Here is a 26767-nt window from a genome sequence, read left to right on the forward strand (position 1 = left end):
TCATAAAGTTTAGGAATGAAAGCATAACATGGAAGATTATACTAAAGAATGTTATTATACAATGCAGCTACAATGAAGAGTCTGTTGGAAAACTTGCATTCCAGCAGCACAAGGTTTCTAACTATGCACCACATGAGAATGGAATGAACACATGCCCCAATTAAAAATATATACATATATATCTGTTGTTAAAGGAGGAAAACACAAGCTCACCTTGAACTACCTTCAGATCTGTTGGTTTATCATCTTTGCCTTTGACTGTAAAACAACAAAGAAAGAGTAGGCCATTTAAAATACATAAATGAAAAACTGATCAGGTATAAATAAACAATTTTGATAATTCTAAAGGATCAAAATGCAGACTAACCTTATAGTCATATTCAGAATACAATGACGAAGAAAATAAATGTGTTTCTTTGATATAACTTGCATATTTAATTAAAACACAACACCGGAGAGTGAATGAAAGACAAAGTTAGGAGAAAAAGAGTTAAAATGCCACAAGACCAGAAGACAGAAGTTGAAAATATTGAATTAAATACGTATTTCTGTATAGTAGGATTACATCCATTTGATATTTTGAAATGATCAATTATCTTTTAATAGTCCATCCCCTCCCCCAAACAACAAAAATATATTTTTCTTTTAATTCTTCATTCACAGTAACCACACTGTTGTTGAGAGTACGAAGCTTGTGAGGCTCCTTAGTAAGATCACCAAGTGCTTCTCCTAATCTTTTCATTGCTTGTTAAGATTAGAATTGGATGCTCCATGACAAGGTACTACATGTTATGAGCTATGATGTCACTAGGCTCATTCTACACAGCTCATAGCACATCCTGGTAGTAGGTAGCTGCTTCGTTTAATGAAAAGCAGGGGCATTGCTACAAGCAAGGAGATTCCTGCTGACAGATAACAGAAAACATTGTCAAGGAATAACTGCCCGATGCCAGTTCCATCACCAATCTATTTCAGCTACAGGTGCCATCTACAAGGCCGATGAGGTACTACAGGCTAATATTATCCACTAGAGACCCTCCAGGATCAAGGGATTAAAGCCACAATTATGACCCTAAGAGACAACAATACACAGAAGTAATCGATCACAAATACTATTTAATCCCATTGAGGGTGGGGGAAGAAGTTCCAAACATAACATAACACATGCCCTATGAAACAAATCAAAAATTAGAGCATTCATACGGGAAAACATTACTTCACAAATGTACAATTAGCCAGATCACTTTATAAACATTTCCCCTTTCCAATTTAGACCAGCATTCCCATCTGTGCATTATGACTTTTGAATAACACTCTGTTAGAAATGGGATTTCTAGTTGGCTAAGGCTTGCGCCAAAGTCAGGCAGAAACCATTACTCTAGTCAGGGCAAGGGAGTTACACGCTGAAGATAACCCCTGCTTATCCCCTTGGTAGCTTGGTACGAGCAGTCAGGCTTATCCCAGAGGCAATGTGTAAAGTGTTTGCGCAAGATACACACACAGCAGCAACACACTAGGCACAACACAAAAGGTTATATAAAAAATAGCCTTTGTATTGTCATAAACACATTTGAAACATAATCACACATTTATACTGTGCCAATCGGCATGGGCAATATTCACAGGGGATTATATACAGGACCGAGCCAATCGGGCCACGGTCAGAACCATCAAAATGCAGGTAAGTAAATGTAAATCACAATCAGTAATTACTGGTACCATAATGACCTAAGCATTATCACATTAGCGTTAGACACCATCTTAAAATATCATACCATGACATTAGGCATAAGCAGTAGGCATAAAACACATTAGGCTCTCAAACCTCATTAGCATACACACATTACGCAATAGGGCTCACCAGCATAAACAAGGTATGCACTCACTGTAGGCATGAACTTTATGCATAAACATCAGCAGTACACGCATCGGGGGCAAACATCACCTTCCTCTAGGGCCTTGCGCCCTTCTGGTACATCCGGGTACCAAAATGACCTCCAGGCCCTATGTCTAGCAAAGTCAGGGCTTTGTGGGGGACCTCGCAAAGGCACCCCTGGCTGCCTCAGCAGCAACCACAAAGTGCGCACTGCACTGGGGCATGGGGTGCTTCTCACCCCTTTTCTCATCGACAAACAATGCCCCCAAACGTTGCAGCTGCCCTCTGTCATGCGGTGCAGCTATGGCAGAAAACAGAGACACGGGCACCTTTGTGCCCTGGGCAATCTCAGGGGGAGGGCACTGACAATCTTCCCCGAAACACACCCCTTTTCCTCTGGCCAAGGCTAAGAGTTCTCCCAAGCCCCACTCCGGGATTTCGCAACTCAAATGGCCCCAACTTGGCTCACCGGGAGAGCCCCAATCACCGGGCTCCTCCCTGGGCCATGAATAGAAAATGCCCCGTTTGGTGTAGCTGCCCACACTGGGGCGGCGCAGCTATGCTCTTTGTGGCGATCGGCGCTCACTGTGCCTGAGGAGTGCTGACACGGCTCCCCCCTTCAGCCCCCACTCACTGGGGCTTTGACTGGGTGGCGCCGCTCTTCACCCGATCCCTCTTCTCCGTCGACTCACCAAGGGCTGCCTTCAACGAATGGTGCAGCTCCAGTCACCCGGTGCTCCTCGAGGAGGCTCAGCACTGCGGGTTAGGCTCCCACCCGCAGGTCGGCTTCTGCTGGGTGCCAGAAGGCGGTGTGGGCTCCCGCCTGACGGCCGATGTGCCGGCGTTTCTCCTTCCAGTGTAGGGCTCTCACCGCTCATGAGAGCCCAGCTCGCCACAGCACTTCCGGATTCGGCCCCGCCCACATCCAGGTAACTCGCCTGCCGTCCGGGTCGCCGTGGGCAGCGCGGTGGCTCTCATGGTTCCTCGGTGCTTCTCGGCAGCGGCCTCACGCAGGGGGCACGAACCAGCGGGGTGGGCTCCCGCTCCGTTTTTTAAATGTAGCAATATGCGGGCTGGGCACCCGCTTGTCAAGTAAGCATGAATGTGGGGTGGGCACTTGCAAAAAGCGCAGAATGCGGAGTAGGCGCCCGGTCATTGGGGCTTTGACTGGGTGGCGCCGCTCTTCACCCAATCCCTCTTCTCCGTCGACTCACCAAGGGCTGCCTTCAACGAATGGTGCAGCTCCAGTCACCCGGTGCTCCTCGAGGAGGCTCAGCACTCCGGGTTAGGCTCCCACCCGCAGGTCGGCTTCTGCTGGGTGCCAGAAGGCGGTGTGGGCTCCCGCCTGACGGTCGATGTGCCGGCGTTTCTCCTTCCAGTGTAGGGCTCTCACCGCTCATGAGAGCCCAGCTCGCCGCAGCACTTCCGGATTCGGCCCCGCCCACATCCAGGTAACTCGCCTGCCGTCCGGGTCGCCGTGGGCAGCGCGGTGGCTCTCATGGTTCCTCGGTGCTTCTCAGCAGCGGCCTCACGCAGGGGGCACGAACCAGCGGGGTGGGCTCCCGCTCCGTTTTTTAAATGTAGCAATATGCGGGCTGGGCACCCGCTTGTCAAGTAAGCATGAATGTGGGGTGGGCACTTGCAAAAAGCGCAGAATGCGGAGTAGGCGCCCGCTCATTTGAAAGTTGGCAAGCACAAAATGCGACAAAGGTGCGGGGTGGGTACCTGCTTGGTGCGCACAAATGAGGGGTGGGCTCCCGCTTCTCCCAGCATCCAGGTGGGGGAATCCCCAAGTTGGGATTCCCTTGAAGCAAGCTGCAGCTCCGTGCTGCAGAGTCCCTGCGCTCTTCCTCCCTCGTCAAGTTAAAATACAGCGCTCAGCCTGTACCCCACCTGACACAAAGAGGGAGCAGGCAGAAATAAAGAATCCTTAGTGTTTGGGAGACAACAGCACAGCGCAGCCAATTAGGCCAGCACGCAGGGACCCCCAGGAGACAGCAGCTGGGTCCCGCAGCGGTTCTTCCTGGCAGAGGGTCCCCTCCAAGTAAGTACAAGCACAGGCTTTTCCTGGGGTCACAGCCCCTACATTTATACCACTTTTCCTCTTAGCTCTGCAGAGCACAGGGCTTGGGGAACCAGCAAAAACTGGTTCAGGGGGTAATTGGAGCAATTTGTTTACAAGGCTCCTCTTCCCCTTCGTGAAGTGGGGGCTCGTCATCAGACATACCACAGGGGGGCGGCGCCAGCATTCACTAGGGCAGGCACACTCCAATTCAGGGACGAGGGACTTCTCCTCCCACTACTCAAAATGTAGATGTCCCATTCAGCTTAGCGCTGACTCACTCTGCCCCTCCTGGATCAACACACACCTCCCAGCCCCTGTCACTCAAAAGCCAGACATGCAATTCACATCAGACAGGCAGACAATTAGCACACAGAAAGGCCAACTTCTAAAAGTACCATTTCTAAAATAGTTATAATAAATCTGCGCACACCATTGCGTGGCATTCATTATCACTATTCCAAACATACCAAACTTGACCAGGCTGCGCCTCTCATATCAGGGATTGCCACTGAAACACTTAGCAGGGAATCCCCAATGCATTCCTATAGGATGGCAGCCCCACAGTAGTGAGAAACCAAAATGGCTATTTATCACTACCAGGAAATGTCACACACTTAAGGTACATGTCCTATCTTTTACCTACAATGCACCCTGCCCATAGAGCTAGCTAGGGCCAACCTTAGGGGTGACTGACATGTAGTAAAAGGAGGGGTCACGGACATGGCACACACTTTAGGTGCCACGTCACAGTGGCAGTAACCATGCGCGCAAAGGCCCTGCAATAGCAGAGGCCTCAGATAGGTTTGAAAAGCTACTTTGGTGGGTGGCACAATCTGCGCTGCAAGCCCATCAGTAGCATTTAATTTACCAACCCTGGGTGTATGGGATACCACTTTACAAGGGACTGACAGGTAAATTAAATAGGCCACACAGGTGTAGACCAATCTTACCACATTTAACACAGAGAGCGCACACGCTTTGCACTGGACAACAGTGCTAAAGTGTCCAGAGGCCTAAAACCACCAACACCATGTCAGAAAAAAGGCTAGGAGAAATGCAAAGAGTTTAGGGATGACCCTGCAAAAAGGGCCAAGTCCAACACACTCTATAAAGCCTATTTGCCTTCTCACATCACAATGAGAAATTACGACCTGCCATGTCTCTGACTTACCCTGATGGTACTATCTTAGTGGGGAAAGTGTGTCAAAGAAAAAAAACAACCAATTGCCCTGCAGTTCTCCCCTTCCCATTCTTTCTTAACTCCTAAACCCAGAATGGTTTCCAATGACATAACAGAAGATCATTTTTAGGGACTGGGATGGTATCTTACAGTGGAATGACAAACCAATAATGTGGGAAAAAATGCAAATTACTTGCTCAGAGATGGCCTTAATGGCACTCCTTGACCTGCCTGCAGTCTTGAAAAGCAGTGTCATGGAGTCTTTGGCTGTATGTGGCTTGCAGGATCCTCAAAAGTTTTACACAGATGTTGCTTTCCATGGTGCTTGACCATTTATTACTATTGAAATTAACAGACCTGACAATGGAGACTTTCTGTCAGTTATTAACTTTGGTAGTATTGTGACATAAGGTAAATCCACTCCAGGCTATGTTTTTAACTTGAACACTTTTTTCGTCAATTCTTGCTGATCACCATCAGTAGCACCCAAACGAGATGTCCTTTGAAGAAATATCTAAAACCATACATAATAGAGCCAATACCTTTAGATTTACCACTGAGGAGGCTCAATGTGGGAAACGTCGTTTACAACATGGGTGTTACATCGCGATGCCATTACATCGTGGTTTTTAGAACGCAAGACGTTACAACGACTTGCGCTGGATGGCGCTCTAGGACAAGGAATAGTATAATTTACTATCCAACACCTTCCCTCCTGTATGTAGACTGGAGTTGGAATAGTAAATTATACTACTCCTTAGTCCAGCGCCCTCCAACGCAAGTTGTCGTAACGACTTGTGTTGTAAAAACCGCGATGTACTGGCATGCGATGTATTAGCATGCGTTGTAATGTCATACAACCTTCAATGTATATATTCATTAATTGGAGAATCGGAAATCCCTTCAACAAGTTCAGGTATGATAGAAAGCAATACTAAACAATTTTTATACCTTATGAAAAGAGAAATCAACCAGTGACTACACGCATCAACCCTCATTAAATATCATAAGGTACAAAGAATACTCAGAGGGAAACCAACCTTAAGTACGAACAACCAAAGGATTACTAAAAGTAGGTGCGCAATATTGAATAAGTGTTCATTGGATCTGATATTATTGATAGTGGAACAGTTGTCCAAAATGCTGGATTAATTATCTGGGGAAATCACTCAGTTGAAACATGAAATCACTAACAAAGCCCAAAAGAGGATTGGGAGAGAATTTTAAATGATATCAATATATGACTAGATAGATATTTCCTTGATATACCATAGATTATAGCCTAGAAATTTACATATGGGCTGAAGAATATGCACAGAAAAGACAAAATAGACCTCCACCACGGTCTCTGGAATGAGAAACAGCAACTGAGGATGAGGGTTATGACAGAATAAAGCAGAGGAGTACTTCCAGAGGTACCAACATTGGATAAAAAGCTTGAACTTTTGGTGCAATACCAACAGACAAAACTGGTGTCTTTATTGCACGTCAACCCAGCTGCAAAAGACAGACCTGAAGATGACATGGTTCAAAAAGATTTGAGAGTACAAACCAGGACACAGAAAGAATTAAATATGGAGAGCTTGGTTATCAATATTTCACAACAAAGATGAATTTTCACTCAAATTGACAATTTTCCATAAAGGAACATCATTTGTTCCAAAGTATCATTCCAATGAATTGGAAATAAAGATTAGCGTGTTTAAATTTATGAGTGCATTGAGATTAATAAACTTGTGTGATAACATAACTTTGTAACGGACAAACAAAGAAAGGGGGACTTTAAAAGACCTAAAAGTACATTTGTGGCTCCCATCCGTCAAAGCTCTGGATTCTTCTGAAACTGTTGTGAAAATAGGGGCCAGAAGTCTATTCAAAAACAGTTTTAATTGAAGGAAAGTGGCATCACTGAAAAAATGGTAAAGGATCCAATAATAATCTTTTTTAAAGGAGACAAAGGGGGTGAACTGGTAGATATAGATCGTGAATGCTAGTAGTATAATGCTTTATTTCCGTCACAGACCATCAAGCAGGACACAGTTAAAACAGATAAGTTAAAAGTACAGTGAGCTAAAAATACAACATCTGATCCACAAAACCAACTTAACATTTCCACATAAAAATTGACATATACCAAACAAGAATTTTTCTTGATAAAATACGTTTAGATATGCAATAAAATTTAACCTGGATCACATCATCCGTAATAGATGAAACTTCCCACAACATGCATTTCATCATATTGTAAAAATAATAAAAGCGTAGTAGAAAACCACTTGTCAATTTTATGAACACCTTCAATTGCTCTTATCTAAATAGCACACCATTAAATTGCATCTTTACAGGAGAGAGACCGAAGATGTATACACAGAAAAGTCATCACTCACAGCGTTTACATTTGGCCTAAAATATGATAACATTTATACTAGAATGGTAGGCCTAGCTGGTTTCTTGTCACACCAATAGTTAATTAAAACCCGCTCAGAAATAAGACCGTATGACGGCTAGTGTCTGTTCTCATGGTAGGAAAGCCTGGCAAATAATGCCGGCACCCCAGATTACGGCAATAAAGTTTTAGCCATTTCGCTCTATGATGAGCATACAGTAGACAAAAGAATAGAACATGTTAAGTAGTTTTGATGCAATCGGACAAAAAAGGGCACTTGCTCCTAACACTTAGGGCAGTGCTCTCCTTGCTCCACTTACAGGTGTAACTATTTAGTGCCAGGATGCCAAACCCAAATTTAATAAAGAGGATTTTGGCCCATAAGGGCGAGCACTTGTCCATGTAAGAATCAATCAAGGGAGTTGATTTTATAGATAAAAACTTGCCAGTAAGGCTGTCACTGTCTAATGTTTGGTGAAGATTAAAATTAACATGCCCCCCGGAAGGTTTTCTTTAAAAGGGCTATTGAGGCAGACTTAATAGTTATGGCTTTAGTCCACAGTTCTCCCAGACCCAAATTTAAAAGCCATAGTTTCATGTGTGACAACCAAGGGGTGGCTGTGTTCCTATCCAGCTGAATGAGATTGAGGAGGCCTTCACAATACGAGCACATTTCTGGGATGGACAGAGTAGGCCAATAGTGTTAAGATGGCTAGATCACAGATCCTATGAAGAACAAGATCGTAAAATACACAGAGACAAGAGGTGTGTCTATATGCAGACAATATCTTGGTCTTTACTAGTGAGATTCATACTGCACTTGAGGCATTTTTAACAATTACTACTGATTTTGGGAAAATCTCGGGGAATAAGAATAATAAGGAAAAAACTGAGATTATGACTTGGAATTTTACAGCAGATGGAATAAGATGCACCAAGGAGCTGAGATACCATGGGTTAAGGATTACACAGGATATCGCTAAGCTCACGGAAGTAAATTTTGAGATAGTTAAGAAGGAAGTGGTCATCCTGTTGAAGAACTGGGCGCATCTCCCTCTGATCCTGTTTGGTCGGGTTAATCTTATAAAAATGGTAATCCTACCAAAGTTTACCTTCCTATTCGAATCTATTCCTCTCCCCTTCTCCAAAGCTTGGTTTTTGAAACTTCAGAGCCAGATTAGCTCCTTCATCTGGGCTTCTAAGGGGCCAAGAATTTCTTGGAAGAAGTTGAGAAGGAGGTTGGAAAAAGGTGGCCTAGCATTATCTGACCTGCTGCTGTACTCCTGGTCTTTTATGAAAAAAAATGGAAGAATGCTTCTGCTTACACCATTCAATTCAGAAGCAGGCAGTCTGTTCGAGGTCCAGTTGAGAAGCCACAACTTAACGGAAGGAGGTTTTATGTTTAAGTATGCGGACCCAAAGTACTTTAAAAAAAGTAAGGCAAAAAATCTTAAGAGGCATGGCTGAGACATGGTATAGAGTGAGGAGATCTGTGAAGTTGCCATATTTCAGCCATTACACTCCTATCTGGGATTCTCTGGGGTCCTCTGAATGGGCCAAAGATGCGTTGGTCACACCCTTGAGGGAAGCTGGGAATATCAGTTTGGAATCATCTCCTACACGAGAATCAACTGATCTCTTGAGAGGAATGCAACCAGATATCAGGTCAAAGAATATCAAGATTTAAATATCTCCAAGTCCTGAGCTGGTTTCAATCTTCTAGTACAAAGGTTGGTGGTTATAACGAATTTGAGGAAAAAGTAATCTCCAGGCAGTCTCCAGTTAAGGAAATCGCACTTTGGTACTGGTTCATGGTGGATATGGAGGATGGGAACTTCAACCTTCCTGATGAACTTTGGGGCAGATGCTTGCGGTCAACTACGCTTGAAGATCAATGGCAAGTATCTATGCGTACTTTAGTATTAAATCTGTTTATTGGTAATATTTGAGCACAATAGACAGAACAGAAAACGCCTGCAACCCAGTGGGCCGGCTAGGCAAAGTAATACCGTATATGCAATTCAACGACCATGGTGGTACAACAAGTGTTAAACACAGCATGCCGCCTACAACCACGAGGGGCCAGCCACGTCTTTAAATCAGAGAAAAGAAGGAGAAGGGGGCGGGGGAGGGGGAAGTGCGCACCCAGAGCATCATGTTGTCATCACGTGAAGTGTCAGGAAGTAAATGGGCACTAGCCACAGTCCCACCCCTCCGAGTCCATCAACCCCAGCCTCCAGCTAGCCGAGCTGCGTATTGAAGAATAGGACATGCGCAATCCGTGTGACCCATTGTCTCAAGGCCACCCTGCATGCCCCCAGCAATAGCCCTCCGACCTTAAGCTGGCAATGCGTACCTCTAGTACCGCTGTAACAGAATAAGTAATGTGGCCGTGTGGCCTTGTCCTTAGGGACTGAAAGCTAATAAATCAGAAAAATTAAGAAGAATAAACCCCCCCCCCACCCGCCCGAGCCCCAACTTCAACACCCCTCCCTGACTCCCCCCCCCCCCCCAGGTCCGATCCTTCCCCCGTATAGGGTAATCCTCCTCCTAACTCAGCCCTCAGTTTGGGACAGGCGCAAGATACGCAAGTACCTAGGGCACGTGACTTCTCTGAATTCCGTGGCTAAAAGGGTCCACGTACTTTGCACCCTCCCCCGCTTTAGTCAAGGACAGTTTTTCATGCCCAGCACTGCCCATAGTCGAAACAGCCAACCTTGGAATGCAGGAATGTGTGCGGTGCGCCAGAGGGACAAGATGTTCTGCAATGCGGACCCAATAGCGATGGTGATCAGTCTGCCCCTGCGTTACCGTAACGGGTATGTAACGGGATTCGGGAGGCCTAGTAGAACATAGATGGGGAATCTTGGGATTTCAGTGTCGAAGTGGGCATCAACCTCATCTAAGACTGACTTCCAATAACCCCGGAGGTGTACACAGTCCCAGAGAAGATGTACCAAGGAATCAGTTTCCCCGCAGCCGCACCAGCATGTTGCCTCCCTACTGTGATCCATCTCATGTAACCTCTCTGGGGTGTAGTACTAATATGTTACTATCTTGGTGAGTGTGTCAGTCAAGCCCATGTGGTAGGCGGAGTGCCGCGCACGATAGTATATACCATCCCATTCTTTAGAGCTGAGTGCGCGTCCTAACTCCCTCTCCCATCGGGCCCTACCCAAGTTATATACGTGGGAGTAGCGGTCTAACAACATGCGATAGAGGTCAGAGATGAGGTGCTTATCTGTCGTCCTCGTGATCAACCAATATTCATAAGGCCGCAGTGGCCAGGCCGCCGCCTCCCGTACCTGACCGTTAAGAGCCCAATGGCGCGCTTGTAAATATCTGAGGCGTTCCGACTCCGGCAGGCCGTAGTACTGCTTGAATGTTTCGAGGGGAATGATCCCATTACCATTGTACATGTGGAAAAGAGCCCTGCATCCCGCTGGGCGCCACTTCACGTAAGCCGCGACGTCCTGTCCGGGGGTGAAATCGGGGTTCTCCAGCAGAGGTGTAAGCGGGGATGGGAAGGTGGTTAGTTCATGTTTCAGATTGGTGCTATCCCACACCTCCAGAGGTACCCTCATGATGTAGGAAGCGTAAAGATTAGGGGGTCTGTGCTGCTTGCGGAGAAAGGGCACTTCCTGGAGCGGACGGCCCGCTATGGCCTGATCTTGGAAGAGCCAGTGTTTCTCTGACTCCCATCTGCTCCATTCGACTAAAGTTCTCAGTTCGGTTGCCTCTTAATACAATAGGAGGTCCGGCAGACCCACACCTCCCTTCTCGGGCGGCAGCGTCGCCACTCTAAGTTTCATTCTAGGCTTCCTGCAGTTCCATATGAATTGTGCCAATTCGGTTTGCGTCTGGCGGAGCCAATCATCTGGGGGGCGGAGGGGGATGGCCCGGAATAAATAAAGAATCTGCGGCAGGACCGTCATTTTGACGGCTGCCACCTTACCCAACCAGGATAGTGGCAAATGTTTCCACCGACTTAGCTCCTTGCGGATAAGAAGGCTCAGGCGCGCATAGTTGACCTGAACCGTGTCCTGCAGCGTGGGGGCGAGGTGGATTACCAGGTAAGGGACAGTGGTCTGCGTCCAACGAAATGGAAAACTATTCTGTAGGTGAGATCGGGTGTGTGTCTCTAGAGAAAGATCCAAGGCCTCCGCCTTGGCCATATTAACCTTAAATCCCGACACCCTAGAGAAGGCGTCAAGACTTTCCACACAGTCAGGTAGTGAAGCAGTCGGGGAGGATAGAGACAAAAGGACGTCGTCGGCATAAAGACTGATAGTGTGTGTATAGGCTCAGATCTTAATGCCATGCACCTCCGGGTTAAGCCGCATCATTTGTGCCAGCGGCTCCATGTATAAAGCAAAGAGCAGGGGCGACAGTGGGCACCGCTGCCTTATGCCACGCTCGATAGGAAAGCGAGGCGAGGAATGTCCATTGACCTTGACCATCGCCGTGGGAAAAGAGTAGCCGTTAAGGGCCCACTTACGAAATTTGTTGCCCAGCCCCGCCTTCACCAACATCTGCTCGAGGTAAGGCCAAGGGACCCGATCAAACGCCTTCTCGGCGTCTATCGCCAGAAACATATACTCTCCTGCCGTCCTCGTGGCCTTCTCTATGAGATGCAGCGCCCTCTTCGTGTTGTCCACTGCCTGGCGCTCAGGGATGAAGCCTGCCTGGGCTGGATCAATCCGGCTTGGCATGAGAGGCACGAGCCGCGTCGCCAGAATACTAGTGTAGAGCTTGAGGTCTACGTTGAGTAGAGAAATAGGTCGGTAGGCCTCGCAGCGTGAACGGTCCTTTCCTGGCTTGGGAATGACGGAAATAGTCGCGTGAAGAAGATCCCTCTGGATTGTTCCCGGATCAGCAAAGGAGTTAAAAAGAGCGGTCAGCAGCAGCACGACCTGCGCGCAAAACGTCTTGTAAAAAGTGGCGGATAAACCGTCCGGGCCAGGGGCCTTGGCCAGTTTGAGGCGTGAAATAGCCGCAATGACCTCCTCCGGCCGGATAGGCCGGTCTAATGACTCCGCCTGCTCAGGGGTCAGGGACGGGAGGGGAATGGACTCCAAGAACCTCTCGCCTTCCGCCGGGTCCAAGGAAGATCCCACGTACAGAGATGTGTAAAAAGCGCTAAAGGCCGCAGCAATGTCTGCGTCTTCGGTGACTACCTTCCCGTCCTGTGTGGCAATCTCCTGAACCGCGTGCCGCTGCTGCACTTCCATCAGTGCATGCCCCAGCAATCTTCCACACCGGTCACCCCCTGTGTAATATAGGTGTCGCACCCTCAACGCCGCGTATTCCGCTCGATCTTGGTCGAGCGCCGCCAGTTGCTGCCGAGCCTGCCGTAACTGTCTCCATATTCTTGGCGCCCCATGCGTTGGTGCATGTGCTCGAGTTCACGCGTTTTCTGTGACAATTCCTCTCGCTTGCGTGCTCGCTCAGCGTTCTCAGCTGCCGAAACTAAACTGCGATCAATTCCCCACGGAGGACTGTCTTAAGCGCCGCCCAGCGAGTGGCCAAAGAGGTGTCTGTGGTGTTATTGTGCGCTAAGTAATCTCTAATAGTCCCCTTAAAGCTTTTCAACCACCTCAGCCCGGTGCAGTAGTGTGTCGCGCAATTTCCAGGAACGTGGTGTTCGGGTCATCGGGGGAGGGCAAACACCGCCAACACGGGGGAATGGTCAGACAGGGACGCAGCAGCAATTTCAACCTCCGCAGCGAGCGCATGCATAGGGGAAGAAACTAAGAAGTGATCGAGGCGTGCATAGGTTTTAGTGAGCCTGAGAGTAGTATGTATATCCCTTCGCGCCCGGATGAAAGCTACGCCACAAATCCACCATACCCATTTCCCCAAGTCTGGCCAATCTGTCTACAGAGAGGGTACCGGTCTGCGAGTAGCGCTGCCCTGACCTGTCCTGCAAAGTGTCCATCACCAAATTCAGATCCCCACCCACCAGGATGCGGCGGTCAGACAATGTGGCAACCTCTGCGAGGGCTGTATGTAAGAACTTCTCTTGGCCTTCCTTCGGAGCATAGATAGAGCACACCGAAAAAGTGGACCTCCCCCCCCCCAAGGAGAATCTGTAGGATAACAGCCGCCCCTTCATTTCCACCCTCTTCTGCAGCACCTTCCCCCTGAACCGTTGGGCCACCAGTATCGCCACACCCCGCCGTCTTAGTAGGAGATGAGGAGTAGAATTGGTGCGGAAAGCAGCGAGACCGCATCCTGGAGCAGTCTTTCTGCAAAAGGTGGGTTTCCTGCAGCAGACAGATGCCTGCTTTGGAGGCTTCCAGAAGGGAGAGTATCGCCTTCCGTTTCACCGGGTTGTTAAGTCCTCGCACATTCAGTGTGAGGACCCTCAATTCGGTCAGGGGCATAGGTCACCATACGGGGAACTGAAGCCCCCCCAAGTGCTGTGTCTCTCGCTAGCCAAAGCCTCCCTACGCGAAGCTGCCTACCCGGCGGGAAGTATCGCAACACTCGCTCCCTGCCTGTAGGAATGGGGGGTCACCCAAGGCGGCACCAAAAACGTCTCCGGACCTGGAACCTGCCCCCCCCCCGCTCCCTCTCCCCCTCCCCAACAGAGCCCCAGAAAAAACAAAGAAGAAAACCACAAGAAATCCAACATTTCGAAACATACTTATTGTCCATCATCCGAAGAGGATTGGTGAAGAAGAAAGGAAGACGCTCACAGGTGGAACAATTGATCTTCATCCGGTCACCCCCGACGTCCAGCGGGATCGTCTTCTGGAACCCACGGTTGGTCCCCTCCGGCACCGGCCAGTAGCCCACAGGATGTGTGCTTAAGACAGTGTCCTTATGCGTCCGTTGTCGCCTCTGTCACCCGGGCTACAGATGCCACAGCTGCCCCCCTTTCGCGCAAGGTGACCGAGAGATCCCGTCACGTCGCTGCCGCCGGTTTGCCGAACTTCTGCCATTCTTGGGAACTGCGCCCTTGCCGGGAAGGGGATACATCGGTGTCAGTCGGGCTGTTAGCTTGATACAATCCCAAGAGGTCGCAGGCCGCCTCCAGCGATCGAATCTGGATTTAAAGATAAGTCTGAACGGGTGTCCCCATGAGTAGGGTATCCCTTTCTCCCGCAGAAAGGCAGTTACTGGATGGAAGCACCTACGCTTAGCCAGCGTGGAGGCCGCAAGGTCCTGGTACAGCACGGGCCGATGATCACGAAATTCTAGGGGAGAGTGATCACGCGCCATCCTCAAAATTCTTTCTTTGAGCTGAAAGTCATGGACGCAAACCAGAATGTCCGGAGGTGGAGCCATGGGACCCCGCGGTAGGCCAACTCGGTGCACTCTGTCCATCTTGACCTCCTGTACCTTCTCATCGTTCAGGATGTGCCGGAAGAGTGCCTCCACGTATTCTCGCAGGTCCGTCCCCTCTCCTTTCCATGGCACTGCCCGTATCCGTATGTTATTTCGACGGGACCTGTTCTCCAAATCTTCTGTGTGTGCTTGGAGATCCAGGTTTTGCTCTGTGAGGCGTAGGACATCTTGCTGTAACCGGTGCATATCCTCCGCGGTACTCAGGTCATGCTCCTCTAGCGTCGCGACTCGTTCTCCCACCGCATCCACATCTCGCCGCACCTCTCTCAGGTCTGTCGCAAGCTGGGAGCGCAGCTCCGTAATGTCCTCTTTAATCGCCGCAAAAAGCTCCAACATGAAAGCTTTGGTGGCTGGCGCCTCAGAGTCGTCGCGGCGTGGGGATTTTTCACTGACCGGTGAAGCCGACTGCTGCGTGCCTTTCTGGGCGCTGTCCTTCGGCAGCTTGTCCTTTTGGGGCCTGGTCGACGCCATGTCGCAGCCTCCCGCCAGCGGCTAGTGTAAGGTGTCCCAAGGTCCGTCCTCGTGTCCTCGCAGACTACCTCGCCACTACACTTCAAGCACCAATACCAGCCAGTCTGGTGTGCAAGCGGCGACCGGGGCCCAACCCACCTCCGTCTCTTCAGAGGACCCTAGGCCCACACCGCTCAGTTATGTAAAAAGCCAATGGGGGGGGGGGGGGGGGGCGGCCCCGGAATGCAGGCCGCCACACAACCAGCGCAGGGCAGGCCGCAGCACTAGGCCTCGCACTCCCAGCTTCAGCCCTAGCCAGTCTCACGCTTCGCAGGGCTCCAGTCCCAGGCACCGGTCAGCCGCCCAAGACCCCGTAGGCCTCACCTCACTCTGGCGCCGTCCGGCAATGCTCCACCGTAGGCCCTGCACTGGCCCTGCGGTCGGACGTGAACTCACTAGGCGTCCTGCGCTTCACTGGTGCCCCAGTCGAAAGGTCTCTGGGCCCAGGCCTCGTGAGGCCCCAGCGCCGTCCGCCTAGTCGCGGACCGAAAAAAAGAGAGGGGGAGGTCGCCCCGCTGTCCGCTCCCTGCTCCGCCGGTTGAGGGCCTTGTCCCTGTAGGATCGTAGATGAAAGCCGCAGGTCACCTCCGGGCGCCCCGTCGCACGTCAGCGACGCCGGGTCGTCCTCGCTGTCTCCCGAGATCACCTGCAGGGAGTGGAAGTTCCAAGTCCGCCCCCTTCCCCCTTCACAGGGGTGTCGGACGCCCCGCCGGGAGCACCACAGGCTCAGCTCTGCTCCCACGCGACCCCGGGGCTTCACAGGTCGCACAGGCCGCACTTCCCCGCAGCTCCGGTGAGGCCGTCAGTTCCAAGTAAAAGCGCCGCTCGGCTCTCTGAGGTGCTTCCGGGCTCTCGACACCCCTCTCGGACCGCAGATGGGCACCCTGCGGGGTGCTATTTAATGCTTTGATGAGAACGGCGCCGGAGGGACCGAAAAGCGCGTCCTACTCCGCCGCCATCTTGGCCACGCCCCCATCTATGCGTACTTTATACAAAATAGTAAAACCTGCATACCTTAGAAGGAACCATCTCTTCACCGTTCACCGGAGGTTATCGAAGTTTGGCCGAGGAGGAGATGTGGCGTGCCCAAAGTGTGGAAGCATGAAGGAAGATGATCTCCATATGTTTTTACTTTGCCTAAAGATCCAGCCCTTTTGGATGGCCCTGAGTAAAGCGGTATCTGATTCTTTGACGATTCAAGTTGAGGTAAGCGCTTTACTAGTTATTTTAGGATTGAAGGACTCTAAAAGTGTAAAAAAAAAAGAATCATCTAAATTTGGTATTTTACACGATTTTATTGGCCCGCAGAGAGATCTGTAAATTGTGGGTATCACCGATTCCACCAAGTTATGAAGCCTGGTTATCTTCTGGAAGAAATGTTGCAAAGTCAGATAGCACAATTAAGGGCCGTAGCAGGCAGGAATTTTAGGCACCTGTTTTGAATTGGTGAAAATATTGTTATGTTAGACCAGGGGTCCTGTGATTAAGCCTTTTTCTGCCTCGGCTGATAGTACCTTTATCCATGGTGGTAGATTTTTCTCCACCGGGTATTGGTGTGTATAGGGTCCGGCAAGGTGTGAGTTATTGATCCAGGGTGCCCCACAGCTACCCCATCGTCTGCAACTCATGTCAGCAAACGAGGTTATGGATATTTTGGCTGGTGAGAAAAGCGAAATGGTGCGATAGAGGCAAATGAGGATAAAAAAAAAATGTTTTTAAAAAAGTGGTGTGGCTCGTGGCAAGGAGCATGTGGATCTTATAAAGTGGTTTTCAGTAACCGATAACTGATCCACAGAAATCTTGAGAAATTACTCTAATGGAAAAATGTCGCCTTGGGTGCAAGCTGTCAATTCTACTTGTTGTGGATAATCCCACAATGTTCACTGGAGTGGTTACAGGAAAGGGGTCTCTGCTAATGGTATTAGAAGGTAGTCAGTCAACCTCAGAGAGGGGTCTCTCTCTCCTGTAATCTCTCCCGTTGTGTTAATAGGGTATCGACAGTCAAGATCACTTAAAAAAGCAAGCTGTATCCCTGTTCTAGAATTACGAATATCACAAGCGTCAACTTCCAGTGGCCCATCAATGATTTCCCTGGATGTTACCTCAATCACAATTGTGTCCTGTGACTAGGAGTCTAGTGATTGCCTTCGTACATTCAAGATGTCCTGCATGATGATCGACTTGCATTTATAGTTACTCCTTAGCCAGTGTAGGTCTTTATTAGATGATTCCCTACTCTCAAAACTACCTTTGTCCAATTTAAGAACCCTGATCAGTTTGAAGGTCTAATTACCCATACGAGGTCTGGCAACAGAAGATCTACTATTGGTAGGATCACACGAATCCTTATCCAGCTGACCATTCCCCATATGCCCTTTAAACAATGCTCTAGTGATACCTGATGTAGTAGATGCAGTGGAGGACCCAACGGTATGAGTTTCCAACCCATTATTATCGTGTGTGACAACTTGTCTGAAGCCCAAGCCGCTGATCTTCCCAATATCTGTTGAATTTGGAAGGGTTGGGCAATCTGAAGAGACCTCCTGGTTCCCAGTAGTGTTACTTTGGCCGGGTGGAAACAACTGACAAGGAGGTAAATGCAGACAGGCCAGCCACATGAGACTAGGCAGTAATAATCGGAGTGATTTTATCGACTGTGGAAATCAACTTATTTTTTAAAGACTTTACCATTTCCTTTATAGCCATTTCTTCATCACGCAAGGTGGGCACTATTTCATACACATTAGTTGTTGATCATGTGACCTAGTTATAATACTAGCCTCTTCCCTCCTGCGTTCTACTTCTGGCGGACCTTCTAAAGTGCCCTACATTAAGGGAGAGACGTGGTTAGAGCAGCTCCCCATGGGTTAAAGAGGTAGGGGTGGGCTTAGTGGACGAGCATCAGAAATCAACTCTGCTACTACTGGTGTTGAGGCACAAATTGGAACAGGAGATGACCTACTAGCACTAGGCCTTATCAGATCTTTGTGAAAGAAAACTTGGCAAAGTTGGTTGTGTGGACTTCAGGCCATTCTTATGACCACTTGTCTGATCCGATAAGGACGGGTTCAGGAATGTCTCAACCTCTTCTATTAAGTAAATTATTTGGTTGAGTGTTGTTTTGTCTTTAGATACGTCTTTATTTCTACTAGCACATTTAGTTGGTTTACTATGGATAATGCTGGCTTCGACAGCTTTACTTTTCCCGTAATTATATATGGATAAATAAGACCAACAAGTGGATTAAACACATCCCTATCTTCTACTATTTATAACCCAAAATAAAAGGACTAAACCTGTGAAACCCTTTTCCTTCTAGGGAAGGAATTCCTCCACAGCTTACTAATTACCTTAGAGTAGCTGAATAATCAATACAAGAATAATTTGGGCAAAGGTTTAGTGAGCCATAAACACGGAATCATACACAGGTTACTACAAAGTCTTGCAAGTAGATCCGGCACTAGAAAGGACCCTACGTAGCCGACCTCTGACTTCTTCCCTCAAGGCTAGTACGAGTTCACAGATTCTCCAGACGAGGGATGAGTTAAACAACCTGGCAAATGGTACTCATTTAAAACAGGGATTTCAGCATAAACCTAGTACGTAAGGATTTTGTAGACTAAAAACTAAGTGGCTGGCCCGGCCCAGCCTCCTCCGGGTGTGGACGGGTCGCCCTTGGCCCAGGCTTCGCCCACACATGAACCATGCTGAATGAATGCAGCAGCACGTATCAGCACTTCAGCATCTGGCCACGCTCCCTATGTGGGTCTGCAAACACGCCTCCTGGCATGTGTAGAAATGAGGAAAGGGAGCCGCTGGGGTCATTGTGGTATGTAAGGGCCAGAGAGCCCTTCACTTTTGATCAAGTTGTCCCATGCTGTGTGAATGTAGCAGTGCTTCGGCAGCTGGCCATGCCCTCTCCTACGTCTGTCTGCAAAAGCTCCTCCTGGGGAGTGTAGGAAGGAGGCAAGGGAACATCTTGGGTCACTGTGGTACGTGAGGACCAGAGAGTTCTTCACTTTTTATCAAGTTGTCCCACACTGTGAATGCAGCAGTGCTTATCAGCGCTTTGGATGCTGACCAAGCCCCCTCTTTTGAGGGTCAGCAAACGTGCCTCCTGGCGTGTGTAGGAATGAAGCACAGGGGCAGCTGGGGTCACCATGGTACGTAGCGGCCAGAGAGCCCTTCAATTTTGATCAAGTTGTCCCGTGGATCAGGAATATTACTTACAGTGTGAAAGCATGTGTCTGATGAGCCCACGCATATGAAAATTGATGGAAATTCCACCAAAGATTTTTCCACCATCTTGGGAATTGTTTTGAACAGAGACAAGGGCATTACAACAGAAGCATATAGGAGATATTTGATACAATACCCTAAAACACCCACAGTATACGTGCTACCAAAGATTTCAGACCAAGAGGGTCCACGAGAAATTCCATTCATGAACCAGTGAGAATATACCTTGATTAATGTTCACAATCCTGTGTTTAAGTCATGAGTGCTTATCTTAAGGACATAACTGACTTTCTCACCAAGTAATCCAAAGTGAAGATACACTCATAACAAGATCATACTTTGTACCATTGAACCATTGATGTAAAATCACTATACAAATCCATTGCTCGAGATTTAAGAACTAGTGCCATCGAAGAAACACAACTGACATTGAAGAAGACTTTAAAATATTTTTATTAGAAATCATTAAATTTACACAGGGCCAGACTGGGTAGGTAAACCATTCCTGTCAATTACGTGGCACTGGCCTGGGAGGGTAGGAAGGTTTGGGTGGGTAACGTGTTTGTGGCAAACACTGCTGCTAAGCTTTTATTACAGGGGGCCAATATTGCAAAACTGGCCCCCTGTAACAACAAGCATTTGCAATGCAATCGGTCTCGCATTAGGAAAGTGTGAGCTACTGGTATTGTAAATAACAATTTTTTTAATGTGTTGGCTTTGAAAATATATAAATTAATAGCATTGTTATTCACAAAGCCAATAGCTTACACTTTCCTAATGTGAGTCCTATTGGCTATGGCAATGCTTTTTGGTAGCAAGCAAGGACAGTGCTGTTTTGGTGCTGAGTGATTATGTGGTTGGGCTGAGTGGTGTGGTGATGCCCCTGAGTGATGTGATGGTGCCCCTGAGTGGCGCCCGTGAGTGATGTGGTGGTGCCCCTGAGTGATGTGATGGTGCCCCTGAGTGGCGCCCCTGAGTGATGTGGTGGTGCCCCTGAGTGATGTGGTGGTGTCCCCGAGTGATGTGGTGGTGTCCCCGAGTGATGTGGTGGTGTCCCCGAGTGATGTGGTGGTGTCCCCGAGTGATGTGGTGGTGTCCCCGAGTGATGTGGTGGTGTCCCCGAGTGATGTGGTGGTGTCCCCGAGTGATGTGGTTGTGTCCCCGAGTGATGTGGTTGTGTCCCCGAGTGATGTGGTGGTGTCCCCGAGTGATGTGATGGTGTCCCCGAGTGATGTGGTGGTGTCCCCGAGTGATGTGGTGCCCCTGAGTGATGTGGTGGTGCCCCTGAGTGATGTGGTGGTGCCCCTGAGTGATGTGGTGGTGCCCCTGAGTGATGTGGTGGTGCCCCTGAGTGATGTGGTGGTGCCCCTGAGTGATGTGGTGGTGCCCCTGAGTGATGTGGTGGTGCCCCTGAGTGATGTGGTGGTGCCCCTGAGTGATGTGGTGGTGCCCCTGAGTGATGTGGTGGTGCCCCTGAGTGATGTGGTGGTGCCCCTGAGTGATGTGGTGGTGTTCCTGAGTGATGTGGTGGTGTTCCTGAGTGATGTGGTGTGTGGGGGTGTGAGGGGGTGAGTGAGGGTGAGAGGGTTGTGAGGGTGAGGGGTGTGAGGGTGGGTGACGGTGTGTGAGGGTGAGTGAGGGTGTGTGAGGGTGAGTGAGAGTGAGGGGGTGTGAGGGTGAGGGAGGGTGAGGGTGAGGGAGGGTGAGGGTGAGGGAGGGTGAGGGTGAGGGAGGGTGAGGGTGAGGGAGGGTGAGGGTGAGGGTGACGGGGGTGAGGGTGATGGGGCGAGGGTGTGTGAGGTTGAGGGTGTGTGAGGTTGAGGGTGTGAGAGGTTGAGGGTGTGAGAGGGTGAGGGTGTGTGGTGGTGAGGAGGTGTGAGGGTGAGGGTGAGGGTCCGAAGTAAATGGTGGCAGGGCAGACATAATCAGACAGAGAGAAGAGGCTGCGTGGTGACTGCGTTGGTCAGTTTCAGAATCAGGAGGGGCAGAGTCAGCACAGTCTGCGAGGGATCAACATGACTAGAGGCAAAGCATAGCGGATGTAGCATGGCAGCTAGCAAGTCGAGTGTTTTCAAGCTGAGTGTCCCTAGAGAGATGGCAACACAGCAAACAAGCACGGTAGGCCTTCACTTTCGTCCAGAAACAAGCTCTCGGCATTGCTGTGGCAGGGGGAGGGGGTGAGGGAGTGGCGGGGGAGCGGCAGCCTTTGAAGTCTGATGCCCAGGCACAGACAAATGGTTGTGCGCGATGTGCACGCGGGGGCGGGGGAGCAGCAGCCTTTGAAGTCTGATGCAGAGGCACAGACAAATGGTGGTGTGTTATGTGGCTGGCGATAGTTTGCACGCGCATAAATCATACTGTATGCGATCCGCTGCCGTTTTTTGTAGACTTTTCTTTTCCGCTTACTATAATCTCACCGGAGCAATGTGCAAGCGCATTGGCTCAGGCGAGACCTAAAAACGGAAGCCACTGATCCAAAACTGGTGCCCAACCCTCCGGCCCAATGGGAAAACGCCCGATGCCCGCTATGGCTAGTCTAACGGAAGCGATTACCACCACCAGAGCTGCAATCGAGGAGACTGTTTTGAAATAGAATCTCTTGAAGTTGAATCCGAAGACCAGTCTGCTGCATTCAAAATATACTCCAAGTAAGCTGCCAAAGCAAAGGCTTTCGAGGCCATTGCACCCTGAGCGGAGCGTGCACAAAAATTTTTGTATGTCAATGCCCGCCTCCAGCATTATCCACTGTACCCAATGTGCAAGGGTCACGGAGGAGACTGATCCAAAAGACTTCCTCAAGCATATCAGCAGCTGTTTTCCCCTGTGAGGCTGAAACTCTGCCGTCAATGATTCATAGGCCTTTATACAGCAAATGACGCACAACTTGGGTGCGCCTGGAGAAACTGGATAGGAAATCACCCGGGAATGACACATAATGCGAGGAGCCACGTGGAAGGTGACCCCATCCAAAATGAAAGAGTGCCCCGTAATGTCCTGGGCTCGGACATCCTACACCCTACTGCAGGAGATTAGACACAGAAGGATGGCCAATTTGGCTGACAGCTGCTTCCGGGAAAGGTACCTCTTACTTCGCCAAGAAGACAAAAGGTTCAAAACCTTATTAACATCCCAAAGGACTGAAAATCTGGTTTCTTGAATAAGGTACAATTGAATGTCGCGGAGCAGCTTCTTAACCAGAGAGTGTTCCCTAACTGGGAGACCTGCGTAGATAGCATGGCCTGCTGAAATTGCCAACCTAGAGGTATTGACTAAGCGGTAAGCAATTCCATCCGAATCTAGGGAGACTAGGAAAATTGAGGACGTGAACAACATCTGCCCCCACAGTATCCAAACTTCGTTGCAGACACCCACCCATCCATGGAGCCCAGGCTGAGCGATACCTCTTGATCGTACCATCGCCCATGCACAAAAGAGGAGATCCTCTGCACCTATCGAAAGGCCAGGGACTTGCCATCTAGACCTGTAATCCTCCACGCCATAAGCAGGAGATTGCCGCTCATCACCAGGGGGTGAGGTTCACAGATAGTACACTCAGGAGATGAGGATAAGAGAGTAGACCAATTGGAGAAACCCAGGAAAGTTCCATCAGAACTGGAAACCGTACTTGCAGCTTCCATACCGGCGTGATCACTACCAAATCCGCCTTCAGCTGGTGCACCCGAGTTGTCAGTCTCATGATCATAGCCAACGGGTGAAAGGCATAACCCTGTTCTGACAACCAATATTGCAGAAAGGCATTGGTCACTCCCAGATCCAGTCTCCAACTGAAGTACCGGGGAACCGGATGATGGAGATGCGAAGCGAACAAGTCGATTGCGAAGGGGCCCCACAGGGAGAGAAAGGATTGGAACATTGCTGGGGAGAGTCTTCAGAAGCTCGAATCTCAAAGGTGATGGGATTACCAATCCACAGCCTGGTTGGCTGACCCGAAAGATGTTTTGCTGTCACTGAAACAGGGTGCTCAAGGCAGTATTCCCAGAAGTTCTTGGCCAGATCTCCAAGGGCTTTGAACCGCGTACCCCCTCAGACTGATGTAGCAGACTGCAGCCACATTGTCCATCTTCAGGAGGACAAAGGACAGCACCCGGCCTTTGGTCCAACACTTGAGCACAAAAGAACCCGCCATCAACTATGGCAGTTGATATGGAGGGACTATTGCACAGCAGACCATCCTCCGCTGGTGGTGATCTTCCCACAACAAACTCCCCAGCCGAACAGCTGGCATCATACTTGATTACAAGGTCTGGTTGTCAGCCGTAAATGGCTCGACCATTTCAGACCTCCATATGGGAGAGCCACAAATTCAGCTCCTCCTTGGCCTCGTCTAAAAGGGCCAAAAGTGGAGGGGTCCCGGAAAAATTACCTGGATAGTTACAGCACTAAAGGGGAAAATTAAGGCTATATATGCTAATAGGGCAGAACTGAACCTGCACCGCCTAAAGAAAACCACATACATACATGGTAATAAGGTGAGTGTGCAGCTTGCAAAACAGCTACAGGCCCCGGGAGGAGGGCCCGATATAAATGTCAACAGCCCTACATGCCAAGAACAGATGCATACTGGTAAGTAGCATATTCCGTTCGAGGCATGTGGGCTGCTGAATTTATATCTATGCATTGAATAAATAGTAGTACCCTCCCTAGCGGCGGTTGCCCGTGCCAGCTGCAGCAGTCTGGAAAAGAGTTCTGGAACAGCTTGACCTACAGCAGCTTGCTGTTTTGAGTGTACATCCACGCAGTAGTGTTTGGTGAATGTGTGTATGGTGGTCCATGTGGCTGCTCTACATATATCCTCTAGAGGAATGTTACCTAGGAAAGCCATGGATGCCCCTAACCTGCGTGTGGAATGCGCTCTTGGGGGAACTGTTAACGTGCGTTTAGCCTTTTGATAACAAATCTGGATGCACTTAACAATCCATCTGGCTATACCTGATTTGGAAATTGGGTTGCCCTTGTGCTGTGGAGAGAAGGCAACAAACAGTTGCTTAATTTTTCAGAAATTTTTTGTCCTGTCTATGTAATACAGGAGAGCCCTTTTAACATCTAGTGTGTGTAGTGCTCTGTCTGCCACTGAATCAGGATTTGGGAAGAATACTGGTAGTTCAATAGTTTGGTTAATGTGGAACTGTGAGACTACCTTGGGCATAAATTTAGGGTTAGTACCCTATTAGCATGAATTTGAATGAAAGGTTCCTGAATAGTGAGGGCTTGCAGCTCACTAACTCGTCTTAGCGACGTGATTGTCACCAGAAAAGCCACTTTCCATGTGAGAAATTGTATCTCACAAGAGTGAAGAGGTTCAAATGGTGGACCCCTGAGCCTGGTGAGGACTATGTTGAGGTTCCAGACAGGCGAAGGCGGGTGTCTTGGAGGGATGACCCTCTTGAGGCCCTCCATAAAAGCTTTAATGGCCGGCACTCTGAAAAGGGATAGGTGCCGTCTATTTTGGAGATAAGCTGCCATTGCAGCTAAATGTATCCTGATGGAACTATACGCTAGATTGCATCTGTATAGGTGCAACAAATAACATATGATGTTTTGCGTGGAAGCATCTAGCGGATTTATGTCATTATTGGAACAATAGATGACAAAACGCTTCCATTTTGCCGCATAGCATGCCCTGGTGGTAGGTCGTCTAGCCTCCTTGATGATATCCATACAGTCAGGGGGCAGGTTGAGGTAGCCAAACTCTGGGACTTCAGGAGCCATATTGCAAGGCTCAGCTGTTGTGGATCTGGGTGCTGAATGTCTCCATGGCTCTGAGTGAGGAGCCTGGGTGTGAGCTTTAGGCGCTGGTGGGGCACCACTGAAAGTTCTAGGAACGTGGTGTACCATGCTTGCCTTGCCCACGTTGGAGCAACTAGGATGAGTGTCATGGAGTGCTGCCTAAGTTTGCGTGCCACTAGAGGTATGAGCGGTGCTGGAGGAAAAGCGTAAGCAAATCTGTTCGACCAGTTTATCCATATTGCATTGCCCTGAGACTGCGGGTGTGGGAACCTGGCGGCGAAGGTGTGGCATTTTGCGTTTTCGTGTGTGGCGAATAGGTCTATCTCTGGATGACCCCACTGCTGAAAATATGGTTGGAGCACTGAGGGATGTATCTCCCACTCGTGCATCTGATGGCTGTGTCTGCTGAGCAGGTCCGCCATCTGGTTGTCCTTGCCTGGGAGGTGTTCCGCCATGAGGAACATGTTCCTTTGAATGGCCCACTTCCATATGCACTGCGCTAGGTGTGACAATTGTGGAGAGTGTGTTCCTCCCTGCTTCTGAATGTAATACATCGCAGTCATGTTGTCCGTCCGGATCAGCACGACTTTGTTGCAGAGATGCAACTTGAGCGCTTTCATTGCCATGAAGATTGCCATCAGCTCCAGCAGGTTGATGTGCAACCTCTTCTGCGGTGTGGTCCACAGCCCCTGCACAGTATAATGGAGGACATGAGCTCCCCATCCCTGGAGAGATGCGTCCGCTGTTAGCACTACCTGTGGTACCGGTTCCTGGAACGGTCGTCCCTTGCAAAGGTTTTGTGTGTTCCACCAATGCAGAGAGTTGTACGCACGACCGGTCACCAACACTAGGTCTTTCAACTGTCCATGAGCCTGGTTCCACTGGTGTGCTAAGCATTCCTGGAGCGGACGCATGTGTAGCCTCGCGTGAGGGACTATAAAGATGCAGGAGGCCATCATCCCTATAAGTTGCATGAACACTTGCGCTGGGAGTGAGTGTTGTGGCCTGAATTTTTGAATTAGCACCTGCATGCTGTTGACTCTTGCTGAGTTTGGCTGCGCTGTGGCAGTGAGAGTGTTTATCAGTGCCCCTAGGTACTGTTGTACAGGAGCGGGCTGAAGATGAGACTTTTGGTAATTGAGTGAAAATCCTAGACTGTGTAGGAGGTGAATTGTGCGGGACATGTGGCTGGCACACTGCTGTGCTGTTTTTGCCTGGACAAGCCAGTCGTCTAGATACGGATAGACATGAATGTGTTTTCTTCGAAGATGCGCGGCCACTGTCGCCAAGCACTTTGTAAACACCCTGGGGGCTGTAGTGACCCCGAAAGGCAGGACCTTGAACTGGTAATGCTGGTTGTTGATGGTGAACCTGAGATATTTCCTGTGACTGGGGTGAATGGGAATGTGG

General features: G+C 49.3%; 1 protein-coding gene across 2 annotated transcripts in view; it reads right to left on the reverse strand.

The window, feature by feature from the left end:
- AKAP10 (A-kinase anchoring protein 10) overlaps window positions 1–26767 on the reverse strand; it is a 522318-nt gene that overhangs the window by 376136 nt on the left and 119415 nt on the right. For both annotated transcript variants that reach the window (XM_078679922.1, XM_078679919.1), the window contains exon 2: window positions 214–258. In XM_078679922.1, coding sequence (XP_078536048.1) covers window positions 214–258 — 45 coding nt within the window. The remainder of the gene's footprint in view (window positions 1–213; window positions 259–26767) is intronic.

Source organism: Lissotriton helveticus, chromosome 3_1 (genome assembly GCF_964261635.1).
Source record: "Lissotriton helveticus chromosome 3_1, aLisHel1.1, whole genome shotgun sequence".
Taxonomy (NCBI): domain Eukaryota; kingdom Metazoa; phylum Chordata; class Amphibia; order Caudata; family Salamandridae; genus Lissotriton; species Lissotriton helveticus.